The sequence below is a fragment of the Platalea leucorodia genome (assembly GCF_965183815.1).
Source record: "Platalea leucorodia genome assembly, chromosome: 5".
NCBI lineage: Eukaryota > Metazoa > Chordata > Aves > Pelecaniformes > Threskiornithidae > Platalea > Platalea leucorodia.
Genome location: NC_138827.1, coordinates 78,825,518 through 78,850,051, shown reverse-complemented (window position 1 = coordinate 78,850,051; position 24,534 = coordinate 78,825,518). Strand labels below are relative to the sequence as shown.

The window sequence follows — 24,534 nt, the reverse complement described above, 5'->3', positions numbered from 1 at the left end:
GCTCTGAGTAATAATTCATAGATACTTAGATAGCACCTTTCATTCTGTAAGCATTTTACAAACAGTTATGAGTTAAGTCTCAGTGCTTCTCTAAGATGTTGGCATTTCAGTGCTATACTTGGAGTTAAGCCAGCTCAGGGGTCTTGCTTGACCTCTCAATGAAAGCACCAGGCATAGAATCCAAACTAAAATATGTTGTTGTATTTTCTGAAGCAGATGGAGGTAACAGATAGAGGTAACAAGGTAAAAACATCCGTCTTTCCTAGAAGGAGATGTGCCCCCAATAATGGGCAGTGGTGCTCAGCTAAGGGTGGTATACACTTTCAGGTACAAAGTATTGTAGAAACTGAGCAAAGTTTAGTGATTAATACTGCTGCCCATAGCTGGGTTTTTCTAGCACAACAGGACTCTTCCCACACAAAGTAATGTTCACCTGGGTAGGAGACAGAACTTGGCTGGGGCAGACTCAAACTGTTGGATGACTTTTAAGGCCCTTTGCAAACCATATTAACTTCCTTTCCAAGACACATACATAAACCAGCCATCCTTCTCCCTCCCACGCTGTACACATTTCTGTGGAGAGAAGCTGAGAGAGTAAATATATGACAGATGCTTGTCACCTTGTTTCATCCTGGAGGAGCTCAGGCAGTCCTATGACAAATGTGGCAGAAGAACCTACACAGCATAGAAATGCTTCATGAATCCTAGTTCTGTGTTTTTGCCATATGGCCACGGTTCTCTTTAATTATGTTAAGTGAAAGGTAAGTGCAGCAGAGATAAGTATGCCAGTATTTTGTTTACTGCAAGCAAGCTTCATTCCCACAATTTTAAACTGTACAACTGTTAGAGTGGTTACACAACGTGTTGATCTTCATGCCCTGCAGTCAGTTCTGAATGATCAGGGAGACACTGGGATTGCAGGGCTAAATTCCCAGAACTGTTGCCAGCTATTCGATATACAAAATAACAGGGTACCAGAAAACAGCCCTGTGTTTGTAGATTTTATATATTTTGCTTATTTTAGGGTGTTATATGACTGTCAGACTAGCTACTGCATCAGGGAAGGGCATTCATCCAGGGAAAGGGAAGCGTTTGGAGGAGATCTTTAGAGTACTTTATATCATTAGATTGCCAGAATAATGCCTGTGGGACTGGCAGCAAATACAGCTTGGAGAGGCCTGCAGGCTACTCTGTAATGTCCGGAAAAAGACTGAGTGAGGAACTTTCTGAGATTCAGAGAAAGTTCCTCAAAATCTTTCATATGGTAAGAAAATATTACGCTCTTCGACAGAAGGAGATAACGTCTTCAGTAGTTCTAATCATAATGATGCATTTATTTTGGGAGGGTGTGTTGTTTTAATTTTCCAGGGAAGTTTATAACTATAAATAATTTGCTTCAAATGAAATCTAATACATTGCACTCTTGAAATATGAAATGCCTGTTTTTCTCTTGTAGCCTGTGTTGAGTCTTTTACAAGCACTGTAATAGATGATTTTCCATATTTGCTAATTATTTGAGTTTCATCTTCATAGCTTAATTTTTTTCTCCTGTCACATCTATTAGTTTTTGATGAGTAACATAAGATTTTTCTTTTAATACATGCCTTGAAATTTTCTCACCATATGGGGATGTTTGGTTTTCCTAGTTCATTAAAATCTATAAAAAAATTCTATTTGGAGAAGGCAGCAAAGAGATTTTCTTTTACCAAACACAAATTCATTTGCATTTAGGGTTACATTATTGCACATCATTTAATGCAATATAGCAGTTAAATTGAGCGTAAAATACTGAGACAGAGTATGCTACTGTCCTCAGTTATATTTTGGGGAATGGAAACAAAGTCAATTTAAAGCTGTCTTTTATAAGGGAAAATAACACAGCTTTGGTCTTTTTAACTAGTCAGTCTAATATCTGTACACTGGTCTCTCTAGCTCTCATTTTCAAAAATTCTCATGGGGTAGAGTTGGATGTAGCTGGATCTGTGAGATGAATGTAACCCTGAAGCCAAAATGACAAAATCAATAATAATTTCAGATACATTTTTGGAAAAGATACAGAAGAGTACTTAGAACACAGGGGAGGCTGGGTTCCAGCGTGCAAACAGAATAGGTAGTGGTTCTGTTTCCATACATTACCAGCAGAGCTGGCAGCAGGGTTGCATGGTGCTTCCCACTACAAGATCCTATTCTTACAATTTGGCCACTTTTTCACTGTTTACGCTGAATTTGCCATGCTGAGAGTATGCTTCTGGCTGATTTTTAAATTGAAATGGATCAAACCTCTTTGACATTGAGGTTGGGGGAAAATACATAACCCATATTAAATAGCTTTTCCCAGTGATACACTGGCAGTCCTGTCCTTTGGACTAGGAGCTCAACATCTGGGGCTTGTTCTGGCATAAGGAGTGCCATTTACAACCCCCTATAAAATAAACCGTGTTGTTAAGCCTTGAAAAATCTCAGTTGAAACCGGCTCAGCAGAGGCTCATTACAGTGTAACTGCAAGCTTGTGCGCACAGGCTGTGCATGTTGTGTGTGCAGAATTCCCACGCTGTTCGTCTTTGGTCCTGGGCTGCTTGGGTTGATGCTCAACGGTGTGGGTTTTCTCGCACTCACTCATTCTAGTTGCTAGAGCAACGTTTTGATTATTACAAAGCCAGACACTAAGTGAAAACCACAGTTCTCTCCCCTGTGCTTTTACACTCTCTACTGGTGCCCAAGTACGAAATGAGTAAAGAAATAGCCCATTCTTCTCTGGAGACATGAGATATATGATAAAGAAGAGGGCATTGCAGAAATGAGTTGTAGAGACACAGGAATGAATGTGGATAAGAACAGAGGACAGACCCACCGAGATCTCTACTCTCCTGTGGAGTGTGGTGCTGAATGCTTTTTCCTGCTATCAGTAAATGTCTTAAACTCCTTTGCAAACTGTGGATGCTGTGCCTAAGAGAGCATAGGAACAATCCACAGAAAAAATAGAAATCTGTGATTAATAACAATTATTTTATTTATTCAAGTAGTTGATAGTTAAAAAGTCCTAACCCTGCTAATGATCCAAGCTGAAGTTTTATATTGTTTTCCATAATGGAATCTCCATATTGTGGTTGGCTAAAAGAACCCCCACATCCTCAAGACTACACAAAAAAAATTCTGCTTGAAAGGAAGGCTGAAAAATTAAGTGCTCAAAAGCAGAGGATTTCAAGAATGGAGGCTGACTGAGCAGTGTTAATGAAGTCCTCTTATCCGTGTTTGTTATGGTACGGACTTCAATTCTTCATGTTTATTATGGTACAGACTTTGATTACCTGCTCACATATATTTTTCCTGTGACACACTCAATTAAAACAACATCTCACCTCAAAAACCATGCTGGCTTTCTTTTTGTACAACTTAATCTCTATGACTGTTTAAAACCTACACAGGTTTGTGCCTTCTTTATTGAAAGCATACATCCTGAAAGGGAGAAAGTGCTTCTTCATCTCCTTTCTACTGAGGAAACCATACTGAACACAGAAGATATAAGCAGATTAAGTTGTGCAAATTCATACAGTCATTCTTGCTGTTGGGTGAAGAATATGTCTTTTTTTCTGAAATCTCTCTCATGCTTTTTTCCTATTATGTTCCCTATGTTGTCTTTAGGTTTCTATTGTGCTAAACAGTTGCAGGAGCTCCCCCTAGTGCACGAAGTAATATTCGAAAAACACATGGATCAAGTTTGTGAGGTTTACAGGCTGAAACGTCCCCTTTATGTTTTTCATGTAATGACTCCAAATCCTCTAGACTGGAAGCTTATTTGAAGTGATTTATTTGAAGATATTTTGTACAGAAAAGCTCCTATAGGATGTGCTGAAATACTCCTCTGAAAGTTACCTTTTCATCCATCTTCCCTGGTTAATTTGATGTGATAAAATGTAGATTCCTTTTCTTTACTGAATTTTCAATAAGGCTTAGGTGCCGTGCTGATTTTTTTTTTTTTTTTTTTGCATTTAAATAATTGGAGTGATGATGAAAACATGATTTGCTGTTTTATCAACTCTAAATGCATTTAATAAAATTATATTGAAAAGATCTTTCAGTTGATAGAGAAGGACATAATCTAAGTGTTAATCCTCAAAATATTGCAATTTTCAACGTTTCCAGGCAAATGAATATTCACTTATTTCAATTTTCAAGCACTTAAATATAGCTCTGGACGTTTGAAAGTATACTGTTTGTAAAGATGACATTACAATTAGCTAGAAGCAGCCTTGAAGAGCCTACAAAAGACACCAGTAATAATCATGTTCATTCACCATATTAGCTACTCTAGCAATAAACACAATAATTTTACTTCCAATTTCTGTATATTTCAATTTACTTTTCGCAGGTGACCGAGAAGAAAGCTTATCTTTTAACATATTCAGTAGATTGTCAAATGTGGAATTTGATAGAGCATTAGCAGAATGCTAAGGGAAGTGTTTCACATGCTCATGAAATTGTGAGCCTACAAGAAAGAATAAAAAGAGAGAGAGCAGGAAAGCGGGCAGTGTTCTAGCAAGATTATAGATGTAACGACAAGGTGTTTGTTTGGAAGTGGTAACCTCTCCAGCACTCGCCTGAAAACTGTGTTATAACAGAACTGATTTTCTATGTGCATGGTTTATATAACTGCCCAGTGATATGTGCGCATTAATTCCTACCCTCTCCTGGGCTCTGTGCCAGAGTCAGTTCTCCTATACAATGTTAGCATAGGGTTAAAAAAAGAATTCCCTTTCATTTCTGTCTTTAAAGTGGTTGCATAAAATCAGTATGTGCAAATATTTCTAAATAATGTCTTCATGCAGTCCTAACTGTACCAATTACTTTTATGGACTGCTCTGATATTATGGCACCAATTTCACATATATGAAAGTAATTTGCTTAGAGGTCTGTTCAAGCTCTTCATTTTGCTCTAGGTGGAAGTGCTCAGGGTTCAATCATTATCACAGCCTGTAACAATTTGGCTAGTGCTGAGGCTGTGCATATGAGTCGCATGGCTACAGCATATGGCAGGAGAGATAACAAAGACAGGAGTGTGAGATGAGTAGGAGTCTGTGAAAAATACATTTTTCATATGTTAGTAATGAACTTCATCACGAAAAATGTGAAGGTCTTTATATGTCATCAGAGCTCTTTAATGTAAACAAAATTGTTAGTAGGTCTGCTCGCTTACATAAGTAGGCTTTGCATAAACTAAATTGTTGCAGAACCGCCAGGGAAGGTTTTGGTACATCACTATCTCCAGTTCCAGCCATATGGAGATGATGCACAGCTGCAGGCTTCCCTTCCAAATGCCAGTGTGAACAGCGATGCCTCAAAGAAAAGCTTGCACCACCCCATCTGTTATCCAGTTCAGCTGCCTGATAATCTATGAAATATCTATGACCCATGATTTCATTGTGTACCCTGAATTCTGGAGACCCTAATGGCAGTTTCTATTGGAAACAGTTTCTTCTGCTGTATCTAATCAGATAATTGAGCTCCAATCTGACCAATACAGAACTAGCCAGAGTAGTCCCAATATGAAACCTGCAGATGCAATTCGTGATTCTCCTTTGATCTATCACTGTACAGGAATGAGTAGCATTGTAGAGACAAAGAACAGAATCCTTGGTCCAGGTTGCTGTGTACGTGTACGCAGTGTACGTGTCAAACTAACTTAATTTCTGTTCAGTGCGTACTTGATCCTTTTCAAGGATCCCTGGTCCTTGAAGCCCTTCCATGAATTTGGAAGAAAAAATATGGTCCCTTCTTTTTATAATGGGGAGTTTTCATTGTGGTGGTTCTAAGGACAGCTGTAGCGATAAATAGAGCTGTCTACAACGATAGTCAGATTGGTAAGAGATGAAGGCAAGACTTCTCTTGGTAGGTGAATTAAACTTCTTGCAGAAAAGGGAAGAATTTTGCAACCTACAGATGCTAAAGGAATATTCTTATTTTAAATTTTACCCTCATTTTCTAAGAACAGTAACAACAGAGGATTAAATATATGTAGGTGTATTTCAGTTTTAAAATATAAGCAAATTGCCACATTTATCTTGGAAGAAGATGAATAATGGGAAAAATAGTGAATAGTGTCCAACAGCACAGCACAGTTGAATTGTCAGCACTTGAAGACAGAGCCTCCCTTTCCTGTCACAGCTGCAAAACATTCCAGAAGCAACCACTGCCCTTTTGTTCAGGAATGGAAAATGCAGCTTGGAAAAGTGTGTCTGCATCTGTATCCTTCTTTAAGTGCTGCAGTGACATTCTGAGTCATTGTGAAACTACCTGCAAGATCCAAATCAGGGTAGTGTGGGTTTTATCATGAGAGAGAGGTGAAAAGAAGAAGAATGAGAGGTATGGGGGGGGGGGAGAGAGAGACCTCCTCTGTTACCAGCAGAACAATCCATATACTTGAGTCAATGTTAGAGCTAACCTATATGAGTTTTTAGTTCCATGACTTTTACCTCTGAGTATTAATATGTATGATCTCCACAGTATTTGTCTGAATGAAGAGTCCCCTCAAGCAGTTATCATTGTTATTTTGGTGCTCTCCACTTCTCTTGCTTTTTTAAAATTTTTATGTCAGCCTTTATTGCAGTTTATGTGGATCCTAAAGCCTTGCAATTCTTGTTTGTGCTGGGTGCTGTGATGCAAAGGAGGGATGGAGGCCTCTGCTAGAAAGAGCTTGCAGTCACAGAAAAGGTGGAGTAGCTGTCAGACAGAAAGATGCTGGTTTACTCAGAACATTGTAAGGCATGGGATTCCTATGTGTTCATACATTTCAAATGAATTTTCTCGCAGGAGCTTATTGTGATCTGTCCTTGGTGCAGTAATCCTAAGAGACACTGGGAGTGGGAGGAAGAAGTGATATATATTTCTTTGTTAATCTTGTAATTTGGGGGGGATCTAACTCACACTGTTGGCCTCCTTCTGAGGCCACTCTGCCACTGTTGGCAGAGTAAACAAGTACCCACCTCCTCCCTGACTAACCTTCTCCCCACAAAAGGGTTATGGAAGTGCTTGGGGTAGCATGGGAAAGGCAGTTTGGCTGAAGAGATGTTTTCCCTTTCTGACTCCTCTTGCCTGGCTGAATGAGTGTTGCTATCATAGTTTAGACAAATAAAATAAATAATGGAAAAATAACAGAAATTCCTAGAAAACGCTAGAATTTGTAGAATACTCTATATTGTGAAGTGGGTGTGGGACCTTTTTTCAATAGGAGCATCACTCTCAGTTCCAGTTATCTGGGGAAACAGCATATTGCCTTACCTGCCAGTGCTGGCAAGGGCAGTCTGATAATATATACTGTGGAGTCACATTTGATGACTCTTGCTCCTTGGCTGTGTCTTCTGTGTGATTCTGTCCCAACCCATAAAAAACATGCACATATGCTCCATTTATCTCTTGTAGTTGAAAGGCAGAAAGAGTGGGTAATTATACTGAGAAAAAAAGATAGTCCTTTTCAAGGTTCATGTCTTCAGACAAGTCAAGCGTATACAAGTAACACATTTGGCACTTATATTTGCAACAGCAAAATGAATTTTTTTGAATCTTGTAATTATTTTCTCAAGTTTGGCAGAAAAATTGGATCAGAGATCTTAAAATCAGATTCTTTGTAGTCACTCATATCATCTCTCACAGAGCATTTTGACTGCCTGTCCTACAATGCATGCTGGAAATTGGTATTCCACAAAGTCAATTATAGTTCTGACTCAGTAAGAAGTAATCAATGTGTCTGATCTGATCATTTAGCAGCATCTTTTTTTGCCTGTGTACAGATGACAGAAATTTGAGAGGTTAATAAATAGTGGGGAAAAGCCGTCCAGTGATTTTGTTCTTCTTTTTGTGTTAGCTAGTCAAGAACCCGGAGCCCATTGTGCTGGCTCCACGCAAAGAGCACCACCACCAAAACAAGTGTTCGGTTTGTGGTGCTCATTTAGAGCCATTCTGAGTTAGAATTGCTGAGGCAAAAATGTCAGATATCTACGACAGAGCCAAAAATGTAATTGGACTATTATCTCTACTGATGGTTAAGGAGCAAATGCTGTTCAGGTATTCAAAGATTTACGATTTATGACTTTTCATTATTTATTCTTTTTGTAAGTTTCCTTCTGGAAGAAAGCTTGGCACAAGATTCTCAACATGTTTGATCTTTGTGTGCTTTATCATCAGTGATGCAGCTGTCTTAAAATTAAAGATAGCAGTTAGTGAGGAAATACAAATACACATAGCTGAATTGACTAGTAGAGAAATGAAAAGAATACATAATTTAGGTTCCAAAATAAAAATGAAAAAAAAATTTTTTTTTTCCCCTTCCAATGCCAGTTATTACACTGCTTCTAATTAGGATTACTTAGCCATACTTGTTTTCCTCTTAGGAAATTAAATGATACAAACAATTTGTATAATAATCTTAAATATGAACTGGATGGAGAGAGAGCCAGTAGCTTAACAGGGGAGAATTATGATTAAGTCTTTGTAAACCTCCCAGTACTGCTTTGTCCATCCTCACTCTTTAAAGTAGCTGACTTCAAATGCATGAATCTGAGGGGGCTAAAGAAACATCTTCTGTCATGCCACTCTTCACTTTTAGCCTTTTGCACAGTAGCTCAGATGGTTACTTTTCACCCAAACCCGTTTTCTGACCCAGCCCGCCTTAGAGCCACATGAAGGCCAGCAGTGATGCCAGGAGCAGAGGCAGGAGAGGGTGGCTGTGCAATAGGAAGATGGTGGGAACATCATCCCCCAGAGCAGAGCACATTTGGGCCCAGGGAGAACCGTGGGGCTGTGGCTGCCCTTCCACAGCAGCTTCCAGTGACCTGCGCCGGGACTGTAGGGCACCTGTCCTCCCCTCTGTGTCCCCCGCGACGTCCCTTCTCTCTACATCTGGCTATGCGTGCCCTCTCCTCCATCACAGACTCCTGCTTGCCTGGTGGTAAGGGAGCAGAACTGTCAGAAACACATAAAGCTTTTTTCTGAGCTTAATTTTGTGCTGTTTTGGATGAAAATAGCTTCCTGGCCAGGGCGAGCCCAAGCAGCAGGGCAGAGCCTGGGTGTGGGGTTAAAGGAGGGGATGGACCACAGTGGTCCTGTTTGAGGCTGCTGTGAACTGTCTGCAGCCTTAAATGTCGAACCTGCGCACAAAGCACTACCAGGTCTGGCAGCTACAGACTAAGACTCTCTCCTGCCCCAAACCCGGCATTTCTGCCAGCCCACGTTGACTGCAGGGGAAGCAGAGGGACAACTGGCAGGGGATCATTTTGTCAGGCCAGCTTGCAGCTCTGTTGCAATTCACTGCTAACTCACAAATGAATCTGTGTGATTTCAGTCTCCTGTGTTTAAATACAGATTTGTATGATGTATTCCTGTTATTGCTGTAATACATGTACAGATCCAGGCAAATATTTGTTTCCCTCTCCCTCCCTCCTCTTGAGTTGTCTTAATTATGTTCAGAGCCAGTCTAGATTAGGGATTTTCAGCTTGTGGTCTGCAGGCTGCTGGGTTCTAGCAGCTATTCCAAATGTGTCTGGGAAATAAACCTAAGAAAAGCCTGTTGTCACTAGCTGCACAAGGTGCCTCATCTTGACTGGCAAAACTATAGGGGTCCACAAGATAAAGGAGCCTAACACCCCCCCTCCCCTTTTGTTTCCCCTGATTCAGTTCACACTGCTGAGTGGCGGTGTTAGCTGCTGCAGATTCCAGGGGAATGCTGGAAAAACGCGTGTTGACAAAACTGTAACAGTAAGGTTTCTGGCATTCCTTATACTGCAACTGTATAGCCACTGCTCCACAGCAGTCCTGGGCCTGTGTAATAGAATGGCTCTCTCATTTTCCTGGTACAGTGGTCCAAACTGGGGGAAGGAGGAGGGAGAAGAAAACCAGGAGGTTGCCTTGCTAGAGCTCGTGAATGCTACTTAGTCTGTTCGGTTTCTTCAGTGTTACAGTCAGTGTTCTTGAAATGCTGTCTTTTGTGTTTTGTCTGACTTTTCTGCAATGATGTTTGGGGTAGAGAACCTGGATTGCTGCCTGGAAGGGGCTGTGGGACCTTGTGGCAGTACAGGCACAGGGCAATCTGCAATAATATTGGACTTCACTGTACCAGAAATTCTTCTGGGGAGGATGCATCTTCCTTTCCCCAAGACAGTCTCCTAGCCCAACTGTCATGGAAAAGCTGAAAATTCCTACATTGTTGCAGAAGTGATGTTTTTTTTAACACAAGTTAGCTGGGAATACTCTATGTACATTCAGTATTTCCAGGCAAGCTGCTTTGGATTACAGTAATTAAACTTCTCTGGAACAGCAAACATTTTCACACTGTGATTTGCTTAACATAGTGCGACAGTCCTTATCCTTTATACAGCCCACAAAGAGACACTAAAGAGTCAATTAAGCCAAAGAGGATTTTGAGATTATGTTTAAAAAGGAGGTGTGTGGTTGAGAGATGGCAGGGACAGAATTTCAGCTGGACGAAGCAATATTTTTAGCAATGATGCGAAAATTAATGCCAACATTAAAGAGAAATAGGAGAAAGGGGATAAATTACAAAATACATACAATAGGTCCCTTTAGATTTCACAAGGACAGGGCTGGTTCTGTGATATGCCTAAAAGGCAGACATCACTGAATTTACACAGCTTGGGCTACATACTGAGAGAGGTAAAAAGAGGTCATCTCTTTCAGAAACATACTATGGTGAATTGGTATGTAAAGATATGTGGTTTGCTAGGGAAAATGTCAGGTGGAGTAATTTCACTTCTCCGTGTCAGTCTTGCGTTAATTATTGCAGTGTTCTGTGTGCGTTTGTGGACCCAATTTTTTCTCAAGTTGCAATAAAGATTTGTTTAGCGACAGAAGCAGCTCAGAGTATGTTTAGAAATGTCTGACCTTACTAGTTATCAGGGAAGATGAGCTGAAATTCAAAACAATAAGAACAAATGTGAACAGGCCTGGTTTAAATGGTATCAAGTTACACAGCTGCAAGCTCTGTAGGAAGTTAGGAGGAGAGAAGGAGCAAATTTACAAATATGAAATATTTACTATTTTCCAATGCTAGTTATATTTTGTTCAGATTGGCAGGAATTAATAGTATTATTCTTTTACTATTTTCTTGGGCAATACCTACTGTTCACCCAGATGCACATTAACTCAGTGCTTGTGTTTTATTTACTGATTATTCCCATTGCATTATGGAATTCATGTGAAAAACGGGGCATATTAATCCATGATGTTCAGATCTAATAATTTGATTCCAAATGCCTTTGTATGTTTTTAATCAATACAGTTACTGCCAGTAAAGTATCTGAAGAACACTGAATTAACTGATTAACTAATACAGCAGTTATGAGTTTCATTTCATGCTAGTTAAATGTGTGAGACCACAACTGGATTTTACTGTAAAAGAAAAAGAAAAGCCCTTACCCTTCATAGCCAGTATTTCCCCCCTGAATTTACGCTGTTGGACTTTGCCCATTACTGAATCAGGAGATGGCGTGCCCTCATAGCAGGAGAACGTAATGATGCTGATGGGTTGTCCTCAGAAGATGCATGTTGTCCTTCATGACCAGGTCCCTTCTGTTTTCATAGAATCGTAGAATATCTCAAGTTGGAAGGGACCCATAAGGATCATTGAGTCCAACTCCCTGCTCCTCACAGGACTACCTAAAACTAAACCGTATGACTAAGAGTGTCACCCACATGCTCCTTGAACTCTGAGAGGCTTGGTGCTGTGACCACTTCCCTAGGGAGCCTGTGACCACCCTCTCCATGAAGAACCTTTTCCTAATGTCCAGTCTGAACTTCTCCTGACACAACTTCATTCCATTTCCTCGTGTCCTATCACTGGTCACCAGAGAGAGGAGATCAGCGCCTCCCCCTCCACTACCCCCCCGTGAGGAAGTTGTAGACTGCAGTGAGGTCACCCCATGTTTTGGTTAGATCTGTCTGGTCATGAAGGTTCATTGTACGTGGTTAGCAGAGCTGTGGGGGTGCTAACACATCCCAGTCAGGGACAGGAGCTGTCTCTTGCATCAGAAGCACTAGGAAGAAGGGCGCTACCCTAACGAGTCCAATTTTGAAACAAAACCACCCAGTCGATAAACTGCACAGTCTGAAAGACTTGGATGAGACCGGATAGGTAGCAGGTTCAGTGCATCAGCATCCTCCACTTTGACAAGCTTTTTGTAGACATTGTGGGAAATAGAAGTTTTAAGGAAGATAAGAAGGTTGTTTTGTGGATATTTGCCAAGAGCAGAATGCTTGTCTTTTCCACTGACGCACAAATATGTAAATTACACAGAAGTGCTTTAATGGTTTTTATGTTATTGACAGAAGACTTAAAGCTGTTGAAGTAAAGAAATACTTGGCTGAAAGAAGAATGTTTGTGCCTTTTTTTAAATGTGTTCTGGTCTAACCATCAGTGTGGGATTTCTTTCCTCTGTTTACTTTCATATACTACAGAAACAACCATTACCTTTTTTAGGAAATATATTCTGTTTAGATGGAAAACGTCTACATAGATCATTAAAAATCTCCTTCTGTGAAGTAGGATAACAGAAGGTGTTGCACTGGATATTGTTAGATTATTCCTTTTCAGTTTCATTTTTAGCAAAAATTTATTTCTGAAAAGCATGACAGGAAGAAGAATGAGGAGTAGACAGGGCAGTTGGAATCTGAGGCAGATGTGCTGCACTCCTTCAATGTTTCTTCATTTCATGTGTGTTCACACAATGCACTGTCCTGAACTTGATGAAGAAGGAACCTGGAATCACCAGAAGAGACACAAACCAGGTTTAAATTAACTTCTCTTCCCCACTTGCCAGAGGCTTTGCCTTGTTGCTGACCTCCCCAGGGAATTCAGGAGGTAACCTTCAATGCCCTCTAGCCCTGTCTCACTTTGATGACTTTTCCTTTCTGTGTTAAAAATCATTATAAAATGCTCAGGATGAATTTGTAGACACGAGACTTCCAGGATTTCAGCTGCAGCATTCAGCAGTGTTTTCAGTAGCTCATTCTCATCAGTTGTCAGAAGTGTGAGTAGATACTGTCGTCACCATTTTACAGAGGGAGAAGTTGAAACACTCAGAGGTGGAATGACTAGCTAGGGTCACACAATACAAAAACCGCTATCACCCCGGAGACAGTGGTGCTCTTGCCTCACTTGTGTGGTGTTTTGAGTACACTAAAGTCAAGACTTTTACCATTAATTTTAATAGGTTCGTGATTTCACCCCCTAATTCACACTCCATCCAGTTTTTGGCACCCTTATGTTTGGCATGAAACCACTTCATCTAAAATTTCACCACCTGGTCCTCAGAGGGCAGTTCTGGCATCTGGGTCCAATCGAAGCATAGGAGAGCCCATCCAGTCCTGTTTTTCTAGAGGCATGCCTCCTGGGAGACTTGGAGGTGGGAGATATGTGCAGAAGTTACAAAGGTATCTAGAACAAGTGAAATAAATCCTCCAGAAGTTCATTAATCATTAACTTCCCTTCAGTTTGCCTTTTGAATAGGTGCTGTGTACGTATAGCATGGGTGAGAGGCAGGTCTTAAAAACCAGTAACCTTGCTGCCTAATATTTATCATACTTTTTCATCTTCATCGCTATAGTTTGTTTCTCAAGTAGTAAATAATTTCAGGTAAACATACTATTAATGCCATGGATACTAAGAAAGCAGTAATTCTCATGAGAGACAATGAAAAAAATCCTTTATTCTTTTGTAGGTTAAAAAAAATGCAGCAGCAGAGAAACCCGTGACAACGCTGACTTGAGATTCCTTATGACAACTGTAGTCACACCTCTATCAGAATATTGGGAATGCTCACAGCAGAGTTAGCATTTTCTGACATTTTATTCAATGCATGCAGTATAGTTATAGCAGCTGTTTCATTGTAGCAGGGAAGTAGAAAAATGACAGGAAAATAAGACATCATTAGCCATGCTCTGGGGTTTTTTGTGCACTGGTCATAGTCTGTTTCAATATTCTTTTTCCCTTTGACATTCACAGTGAAGTATCATTTTTGGTAATGGCTGAATCATTTTGTGTTAAAAGGACGGACATTTACAGTTTGTCAAAGAAACATTGTAGAAGTGTTAATAATGCAATTTCAATTTAACTTTCTAAAATAAATTTGCTACACTGATTGTATTTGAGAATTTAAAGGGACACATTTTCCTGTTTATGCTATTAATACATGTAGATTACTAAAGAAAAGCAATTTTAGAATGTATTTTAAAATACAGCTTAGTCTTCACTCTGTATTACATTTAAAGAATATAGATTTTAAAACAGTCATCATTACTCTGAATATTTTGATAGTAGCCCATTTGCTGACAGTATTCAAAGCATTTTACAAAGGTAGTATTCCTCTTTCCAAAAAGGGGAAAATGAAACACGGTGTGATTACGTGATGTGCGCAAGGTCATGCAGTCAATTAATTCAGAAAAAAAGAATAAAACTGAGCTGTCTTAACCACTGGTCCTGACAATTTCTACTAGTCTATTTTGGTTGGTTTAGTTAGTTTGTAGTTTGGGGTATTTAGATTAGAGGTGCTGTAGTTTTATGAAACTCAGAAGATTTTTAAGATGTGATTAATTCCTGTTTCTGTGGAAGTGCCCTAATTTTGCAAACATCCTTGTGACTGTGTTTTCCTCCATCTATACCTTGCCCTGCTTCTCACATTTGCTGTTTAGAGATGTTTCTTAAGAAACCATATGGTTGTCTTTTGTGAGCATGGGTGGTTTGAAGATGCTTTGGTAATACAATTTTAGACTATCTAGACTAGCTACAGGTCCTTTTAATACTTGCATTGTTTGGTAACTACAGATGAAGAGCAGAAACAAGTGCTCTTTCTGGGTAATTTGTCCTTTGTTAATTGCGAAGTGTTGCTAAGTCACCTACAGACCTGGCACGAGGTCAGTCATTGTCAGCTTTGGACTTCTCCAGTTGCAAGATGTGAGCAGGCGCTTTGCTCTTTGGCTGCCAGTACTCTCTTGTGGAGAGTGCTGGAGAGGACAGGTTTGTTCTCTCAGCTGCTACATGCATTTGTGGGGAGATAGTGAAGAGGTGACTGAAATGTTTCCAGCATAGTAGGGATGATTGATTGTATTTCTCTTTCCACTTTTCTTGTCTTCTGGAGGAGCGTGGTAAGGTCTCTCTGCAGATAATGACTGTGGTCTAGGTTGAGCAGAGCTCAGTCCTGGTAACGTGTCCCAACCATAAGAAGTCCCTGTGGCAGGGAATGTGTGCCAAGGTTTCTTACAGACTGTGCACCCTGGGGGGCTGGTGAGAGGTCATGACATAGGTTGTTTTCTGATGTCAAGAGTTAGTCAGTGTATGAGCGTGTTCTACATAGGGCTACTCCAGAGATCCAGCACAGGCTAACAGAGCACAGAAATTCCTATAATATTCGTTACATTTTCCTTCAAATTTTGTCAAAAATGGTTTTCAAAGGACCTTTTTATGACAGGATCTTTGGCCAACTGCTTCTCTCGTGTTTTTCAGCAAGCTGCATTCACTAAAAGTGTATTGTTTTACCTGCAGCATCCTAGCAGGGGTTGGTGCAGTCTGTATAGACACACTCTTTCTCTGCAGATGGAAATAGGACCAATGGAGCTGACTTTAGGATACTCTGTCCAAAACTGCTTTCCACCTGGAAGTGCACTCCCACAGCTATGATGCTGTATGCTCATCTTTATCCCTGCTGTATAGTTATTGGGTAGCGCTGGAAATACTGGTTTGTATTGGAAAAAGAGTCATCTCTACAAAGGCTCCTCATCTTTGGAATTCTTATCTATGCCTTTGGTCTGAAGTAGCTCAGATAGATGACATATTACAAAAAAAGGCAACTTTTTGGAAATGGATATATGGATTTGAGAAAGAATGGTAAGAATAGAAGGGGGAGGTGTTGCATGGGAGGGCTGTGGGGACTTTTGCTAATTGTCAGCTCTATCTTACTGACTGGCTATACTTTCACCAATATTGTGGGAATGTTTTTTTGTATGCTTTATTTCCTCCCATGTGAACCAGGTAGGGCACTGATAGCCTTTCAGGAGATGTATACAAAGATGTTCAAGCGTGTTAGTCATAAATGGCAGTCATCAGAAGTCATCAGAAGTCACTTGGAACCAGTAAGAGCTAAAGAGGCTCTGCTTCCTGAAATACACTTAGGAGACTCAAATGCTATGGGCCTGACTCAAAAGCCATTGAGTCAGTTAGGGACTTCCCAGTGATTTCAGTGGGATTTGGATTAGGCCCTAAATCACCAATAGCAGTAAATACTGAGGGTGTAAAACAAACAGACCTCCTAGTGATGTTGCTGTTGCTGCTGCCACCTTTCGACTTGTGTGGCTTTTGTCCTTTGTTTCTTCTGGATCCCCTGCCAGCCAGCAGGAAAAGAGATGTCACTTGCAACTCTTTTCAGTGCCCCAGTTGGAAATAACGGGATCAACAATAGTGCACAGGTTTATCTGATCACCTTGGTAACCTCACATGCCATGCTTAACTCCAGTAAATACAGAAACTTGTTCTCTGTTCAAAGATGAGCTACACTGAGGTCATGGGAAAAACATGATTCATTGGCTTTTGTTTTATTTCATCTTAGTTCTTTGGAATACATATTTCCTACATTAACATTTGAGAGTAGTAAGTTAGGTCCCCTCATCACTTGATTCTGTAGATCCAAATTGCTGTAGATCTAAAGCATTCATTCATATGTAAAGGCTCAGAAGAGACATCCCTTTACAGCTATTTAACAAGGGGAATAGAAAAATATGTTTTTATAAGAGATGTTCTTGGATTTTATTTAGCAGATTCAAATAATTTGACAAATACAGACCTCATGTTAGGTCTCTATTATTGTTGTTCATTATATTATTTATTTGTTTGCATATGGCTTGCTCAGTGATGTAAGAAGCACAGAAATAACGGCAGCTCTTGCCCTATAGTGTGTAATCTAAAGCCTATTTCTCCAGAGATTAAATGCGTGCATAAAATTATTCACATGAATAGTCCTATTTAAATCTATGGTATTGCTCTCATGCATAAATATTTGAATCTTCAAAGGAACGGAGGCTAAAATTGTTACTTTCCATGCTTCACCCCAATTTAAATAGGGAGTTTTGTGATTGGCTTCATGAAGGGCTTGTTTGAATGGCCCAAATGTGAATCCATAAATGTACAGATATAGAGTTTGTCAATGTTAATGCCAAAAGCCATTTTATCACATCTTCTCATGATCATTTTCTGCTTGCCCCTACCAACACTTGCAGCTTTCCCTTCTCTACCCTCCAGACCCACACGCACCTTCTCCCCTACAGGGGAGATCAGCAGATCGTAGTAAACTGTCTGTGTGCGCACTAGTTGGAAAGGTGCATGACGCAGCTAAAGCTCAGGATGGTACTGCTGTGTTGCTCTATCTCACGGTGAAGAAGAGCTAAGAGCAGGTGCACTTGTCACTACTGTGGCCAGGAGATGGGTAATAATTTGTAAACTATTCTAACTGGCTTGCATATTTGAGCTCTTCACCTGATAACTTTTCCCTTATTCAGAAGTCCTGAAAAATGTGATCATCAAGTAGCTGCAGTCATACAGCTCTGTGCAACATGTATGTACTTCAGGCACATTAATCCTTCAAAGATACCAGAATGTGTTAAGAAGGTAATTAAACACTCTGCTCACTCTCTGCTGTTTTATAGGGAGAGCTACTTCTCTTTTAATAAGTGCTTTCTAAGCATCCCTTACTGGGAGATCCAAGATTGTAAAGACTTACAAAACATTTCTTGGACTTCAGCCAAGTTGTGACTGTTATCCTAACATGAGATCCCTTACAGAATCCATTTTTTTCTGATGGGAAGTTGTTGCAGGAACACCGTATCTGCTATTAACTAATTGATGTTACATTTCTCTGCCTTTGAAGCATGACTTACCTTTCTATAGCAAACTCAGTCCAAGCCCTGTGGTTCTGTATCTGTTGCATTTCATCTCATTGCTAGTGCAGCCAGAGTTCACTGCAGTAGCTTTGAAAGGGTGTAACTTTGGGGGGACTCTTTGCTGAGCATGTCTTTTGGATGGCAACAATGTTCCTGAGTAGGAGTGACTGCTTTGCTTTCTTGAGTCTGGGCTTGCTGCTCTGGGAGCTGTATTATTGATCATCTCTTTAAGCACCACCTTGCAGTTGAACTAATTTTAGACATGTAAAGGTGCCTTCGAAAATTGTACAGTGCCACACAGTGAGGCTAAAAGCTGCTTCAGGAAAGCATCTAGTCCATCCCTGAGCCACATGCACAATTCACAATAGCTGTGTCACTCCTGACAAATACCTTACGTATCTTCCCAACCACACCTCCCTGGCAATCTGTGCCAGTATTCACTGTCCACACTGTTAGAAAAGCTTCACCGATGTCTAACCTGAATCTTTCTTACAGCAATTTAAACTCTTTATTTCGTAATCTCTGCACGATGGACTAGGTGACTTCTTTCTTCTTTTCAAAGGCCTTTTAAGTCTGAAGGCTTTTTTATCGTACTTCTGCTAAGACTTGCCTTTTCCTTAGCTGAGCAACTTTGATTATTTATGTTGTGCTTTCTGATTATTCTTGTTGCTCTCCTCTAAATTCTGTCCGGTTGGTTTAGATACTTTTGAAGTAAAGTGGGCAAATGAGACACAGTGCTTTAGCTTAGGTCTTATCTATGCTGACTAAGACAGAACTGCGTTATGTATATCTATCTAATCTGTTACTACATCCCAGTACAGTATTTGTTGCTTTCACACAAGTATGGCATTGCTTACTCAGTTCTGTTTAATATCTATTATAAACCTTATTTATTTTTCTGTGGAACTGCTGCTAAGACATTTTTTTCCTACCTGTCTTTATATAGCTGATTCTGCGTGAAAAATAGTCAGCACTATCTGTGTTGCATAACAGCATCATATTTTCTTCAGACCAGTGTCAAAACTGTATCAAATTGTAAACTTATTCTCCGATGTACATGCAGTCCCTCCCGTCCTGAAGTCTCCTGCAGAATCAATCAGTGTACATTCTACTTCATCCCTTGTTAATATTTAATAGTATCAGATGTGATATATTCTTGAGAATGCTGCTCAGAACAGAATTCTGGTATGACTGCCAGTTGGACAGTGCTTCACTGGTAATTGCTTTCAAAATATACTTTTCCAACTGGCTTTGCACCTATTTTGTAAGAATTTAATTTGCCCTTTGCAGAAGAGATTATCATATGAGATGGTGCCAGAGTCTTACTAAAGTAAAGGGTTGAAAAACTACTGTTTCTCCCCCAATCTATCATCTGTGTTGCTAGCTGGTCATGGAAAGAAATTAGATCAGTGTGGCATGATTTGTTCTTGATTAATACACGTCACATGTGACTCATCTCCCTGGTTTTTCCAGGTGCTTACAAATTGACTTCTTCTAGGAGGACAAGTTAAGCTGGCATGTCTATAATTTTTCAGCTCTTCCTTTTCCCATTTTTCTGTCTTCTGCTGCCTTCCTTGGTCCCCAAGAATTGTCAGAGGTGACTGCTGATGGTTCCGAGATGGCTGCAGGCCTCTTTAAGTTTCTTCAAGCTCTTCAAGGTTCCTGCATGAAATTCTACAAACCCAATCAATCTGAAAATAGCTAATTTCTGTAGTATTTTCTCTTCCATTCTTTTGCCTTTTCAGGCTGAGATTTTACTCCTTTCACTCTACTACTTAGGATATTAGCCATCTGTCTGCCACTGATCTTTCTAATGAACACCGATACAAAAAATCAATCAACTTCTTCTGGCCGTGTTGAATTATCTGTCAATACATTTCCCTCTATTGAGCAGTGGATCAACACCTTTCCTTCTCTTTGTTTTACTACTAAGGTACTTGTGGAATATTTTTTGTAGCTCTTGACATTTCTTGGTAGGTCTGTCTCATTTGCTCATTTGCTTTTCTGATTTTGTCCTTCATTGTTCGAATTATTTTTTGTACTTGCCTTTTGTAAACCCCTTACTTTATCCTTTCTATACATTTCCTTCTTGTATTTCACTGAAGAACTCTTTCTTTAGCTAAGTTGAGTCTTGACTACATCTTCTAGCTCTGTGCTGGGATATACTGTATGTGTGGTTAGTATTGTTTCATTAAGTAACTACGAGCTCTCTTTAACTCCTTTTACCTTACACTCACTCCCCCATGACCTGCTCCAGGAATTTAGCTACCAGTTTCTGTTTTTATGGAAGTTTTTCTTCCTAGTCCATTGTTTCTGCCTTGATGTTCTTACTTCCGTCTGTAAAGTTCTGATACTGGATCATTTCATGATCTCCTTCACCCAAGTTACCTTCTGTCTTCGCAGCTGATCCTTCTGTATTGGTCAGGATCAAATGCAGGTGAAGCCTTCCTGCTGCTTTCTGCAGATTCTTGTGCTGTGGCTTAGCTTTCACCTTGGTGTTTTCTGTACTTTTGGGTTGAATCAGATTTCTTCTAAATGCTCTCTTATATTCTGTTTTGAGTAGGATGGGAGATTTAGTGACAAATCTTCATCTATATTCAATTTTTTGAACTATTAGTTTTATGCATTTTTGTTGTAGCTTAACGGAAACTCTAAAGAACAAAAATGTGATTCATTTTCGCTAGTCTATTGCTGTAAAAGTCTCTTATATTTTTTGTCTTATGCATTTTATCTCTCCTTCGAAGTATATTCCTAACTCAGATTAGAATCTGGAAGATAGATTGAGTATATTGTGCTTTATTGATTTAAAAAAAAAATCTTTTAAGAATGTAGATGTTAAAAATAAATTTCATAATGACTTTAATGCCAGTTTAGTCAACCGTTTAAGTATATATTTACCTTCAGTCTCATTGAACTTGATGAGGACTCAAAATCCTTTTAAAAGAAAATGGAAGCAAAAATTATTAATACTCTGACTTCATTATTTATATACCTGTTTGAAACTGTTATTTAATGGTTTTGTTTGCATTAGAGGCATCGTTCAAAAGATTCTTGCTATTCTTAGCGTGCTTTAACTGCAAATGTAGACTGTCTAAAGCATACTCCGCACAGTTCCAGGAACGAATAAATATTGAGGGATGTTCTACCACCCTTCTGGTGGGACAGAAATGTTTATAACTTAAATGAGTCTTTGCAAAATTGTTGACTTATTAATGAGAAAAATCAGGAATCCCAATTTAATTGTATTGATTTGCTTCTCCAGAGACTTCTTGTAAAGTATGAGTAGAAATGAAAACCTTTTGCATTGTTTTCCATATACAGGCCTCTCCATTAAGATTATCTTATCTTTATTGATTTCTGTCATGTGCTTCCCTGCTTTTCCCCTTCCCAGCTGACCTATAGTCTCCTGGTGCATTCATAGCTCCTAGCACTGATTGATTACTGCAAGGACTTTGTCACACCATTAAAATCCTGTGGGAGCTAACAAACAGATGCCCAGCTTAAGAAAACCAATACCTGGCAACCCAGCAGTACACGGCACGTGTTTCACCATGCTTCTGACCTAGGTGTCCTGCCTTTGCTGTACGGGTGTAAGGGAGCCGTGGCTGCCGTGGGCTGAGGTACAAGGTCATGCCCTTGTGGGAGACCTCTGTGTTTGGTGTGATCTGCCCTGTCAGCAAGGGCTGATCTACTGTTCTTTAACCTTCGGCTTTCCTTTTTCCTCTGTGTTGTGCCATGTGCTTCCCATCTCCCCAAAGCTTTCAGCTGTTCATTGCGGGCCTGTTTTCCCATTTCTCTCATCCCCTTCTCTGCTTCTCTCTTGTAGAACCCTGATAGCCTTCCCTTTCACTCTTCCATTTGCAGAACCAAGTCACCTGCTTTACTCTTTTCTTTTTCCTTCATCAGCCCCTTTGTGAAAGTCCCTACCCAGGTCTCTGCGAGTGGCCTGCGTGCTCTTGCATCTCAGAGAGCTCTGGTGAGCGGCTATAAAAGGGTTGCCAGCTAGGCCTGACTGATAGTTTAGAAAAGACAGAGAGTGGGAGCAGAGCTTTTGCTTCATTCCTGTTTTCTTGCGTTATGCCATAAGGGAGAAGAGAGCTGAACAGAAAAAGGTGCTGAAGGAGGAGAGAATTTCCGTGGTAGGGGACTGAATGGTGGAGGCAGCCGCATGTGGAGGAATGCTGTTGTGCCCACTGCAGGTCGAGAGCGGCAAGCGGAAGAGCTAGCTGTGCCCACATAGCCTCAGATCTGACGTGATGTTTGGCCATTGCACACTTCAGTAGTACTTTAGAAAGTTTAATATGCATTTGTTTTTTCATCTTCACATGTCATGTCACTGTTTTAATTTGCTGAGCATTGAGAGCCAAGTTTGTCTTTAGGATGTCTTCAGAGAGCTTTTTCTACTCACGTCCCCTGGGCAGAGCTTGGACTTACATGTCATTCTTTGTTTTTATAGCTTCTTTGTTCAGTTTTTTATTTTAGCCTTATTTTATTTTACTGCTCAACCTTTAAAAATGTATTTCATTTCATTTTATTTTTCAGACACCTCTTATTGAACCTCACATCCCACATCGTCCTACTAAAACCGTTACACAGGTAATAGGACATAGGTGTGCTGTAGAGCCAGACCACTAGACAAATGGAAATAACTCCTATTTCCAACAATGATGTGATGCGTAGCAGCTCAAGTGGTGCTTTCTATTAGATGTGATAAGTATGTGAGACTTAAAATCCTGAATATCTACTGCATTGCTCTGCAAAAGTAAGCATCTGTGCAAGGACTTTTAATTTAGGGAAAAGAGAACTTGTGTTTTGTTTTGCAGAAGGCAGTACAGAGATTGCGGAAACTTTAAAATCTGTATGTCTTGGTCCCTTTTTTTTCTCCATGATCACCAAGGTTCCTTCAGAAAAGATCCTCAGAGCTGGAAAGATTTTGCGGAATACAATTCTGTCCCGAGCCCCTCACATGATAAGAGATCGTAAATACCATCTGAAGACTTACAGGTGTGTGAGCTGATTGTATAGAGGTCTCTCTCTGAATTTTTATGCCTGCCATCCTCTGATTTGTGATTTATGCCTTACCATACTTGCAGGTCTCAAAAGGTCTGAAATTATTCTGTGATGCTATTTGAGTCTGGATGCTATGCAATCTTTAATGGCCCCGGTAAATCTTTTCTGAAGTAATTTGACTGGAAATTGAGTCCATGATTGTGAACGGAGTATTCACGTATAAAAACTCTTCCAAAGTTAATAGCATAGTTAGCTGGAATATTCTGTGCAATATGAAGTTAAAATGTAGATTCTGTTCTCTCTGTATATCAGTAAGAGATAATAGGAAAGCTCATTAATATATTATGTTACTGTACTGATTGCTACAGCGGTGTTGCTCAGTGTGGAGTTCTGAAAATTCACCTGGTGAGAAACATTCCTTATGTAGATTTTCTGTTATATTTAAAATTATTTTTTCCGGTGTATTGCCAGGCTTTCTTATCTTCCTGCTGGTGGCAGCACTGTCTTGCTGAAGTGGGATAACAATTGCACTTGTAGATTAGGAATCTTACTTCAAGAAGTCAGGATCTATCTACTGTTAGTTTAAGGAAGAATCAATTTGTTTTAGTGTCTAATGTTTAAATCAAATACCTAATGCATTATTCAGAATATATTTAAATAAAAATTGGTTTAAAATCTCCAAGTATGTCTTTTTCTAAATAGTAAATCAATATGTTGCTGATTTGCTTTTGAGATAAGTGCATTGATTTTCCATATTTCAGTCCAAAAGGTATTTAAGATGATGCAAGGTATTTGGAGCTTGTGAGTTGATCTGAGAATATATCACAATATCTAGAAGAACAAAAGAGCATGTATGATAAATGAAGACTAATGCTGGTCCAAACCACTGCACCATTTTATCTTATACATAACTGGGAAAAACTCTTACTGTTCTATCCTTTTTTTTTAAATATGGAATGCCAAGATTTAGATTGGATCCAGGTGAGGGAAAGTTTTGTCATCAAAATGGGATTTTAATTGGAAGGGCATTATTTAAGCTAAAGTTCAGCAGTTTCAGTATTATCTCTTTCCTTGGTCTCTGAAAGTGATGCAAGAAGTGTGGAGCCACAAGAGCCAGTCTGGAAGGACTAGCCAGCTTCCTCTCTGTTCTACATGTGATCAGTTGTAGATCTGTAAGTTTTTGATCACATTGCTTATTTGCTTCGTTCTGCTGACCTAGGGAGTGTTATGACAAAGAATTTTATTTAGTGACCACATGGCTTTTTAGTTTTTTTCCCCTTCTTTGGGCATTCTCCAGAACTTGAGGCCTGCTGTTGTCTGCCTCTGGATCAGTCAGGAGCTGCGAGGTGACCAGCACCTAGCATGAGAGCGCCTCAGAAACACTGTATACCTACAAACCAATGTCCCCAAATACAGTGTGGCTGGAGTTTGGTTACAAATGGAGGAACATCCTCATAACACTCACTCTTCCTGTGGAGGCTGTTCTTATTGGCAAAGCTTTTACAATGTTAGATGATCGTTTTCATGCAGGATTCTGAAAAGCGTGAGGCTTTTGCTGTCCCGTGGTATACAGAGAAGGTTTCCTTTGAAATC

General features: G+C 39.8%; 1 protein-coding gene across 1 annotated transcript in view; it reads left to right on the top strand.

The window, feature by feature from the left end:
• The window catches only part of RAPGEF4 (Rap guanine nucleotide exchange factor 4), a gene marked incomplete at both ends in the record, with an annotated part of 155,344 nt that overhangs the window by 77,759 nt on the left and 53,051 nt on the right, over nt 1–24,534 (top strand). The window contains 3 exons of the mRNA XM_082311463.1: nt 22,474–22,527; nt 22,829–22,935; nt 23,703–23,710. Of these exons, the coding sequence (XP_082167589.1) occupies nt 22,474–22,527; nt 22,829–22,935; nt 23,703–23,710 (169 nt within the window). The remainder of the gene's footprint in view (nt 1–22,473; nt 22,528–22,828; nt 22,936–23,702; nt 23,711–24,534) is intronic.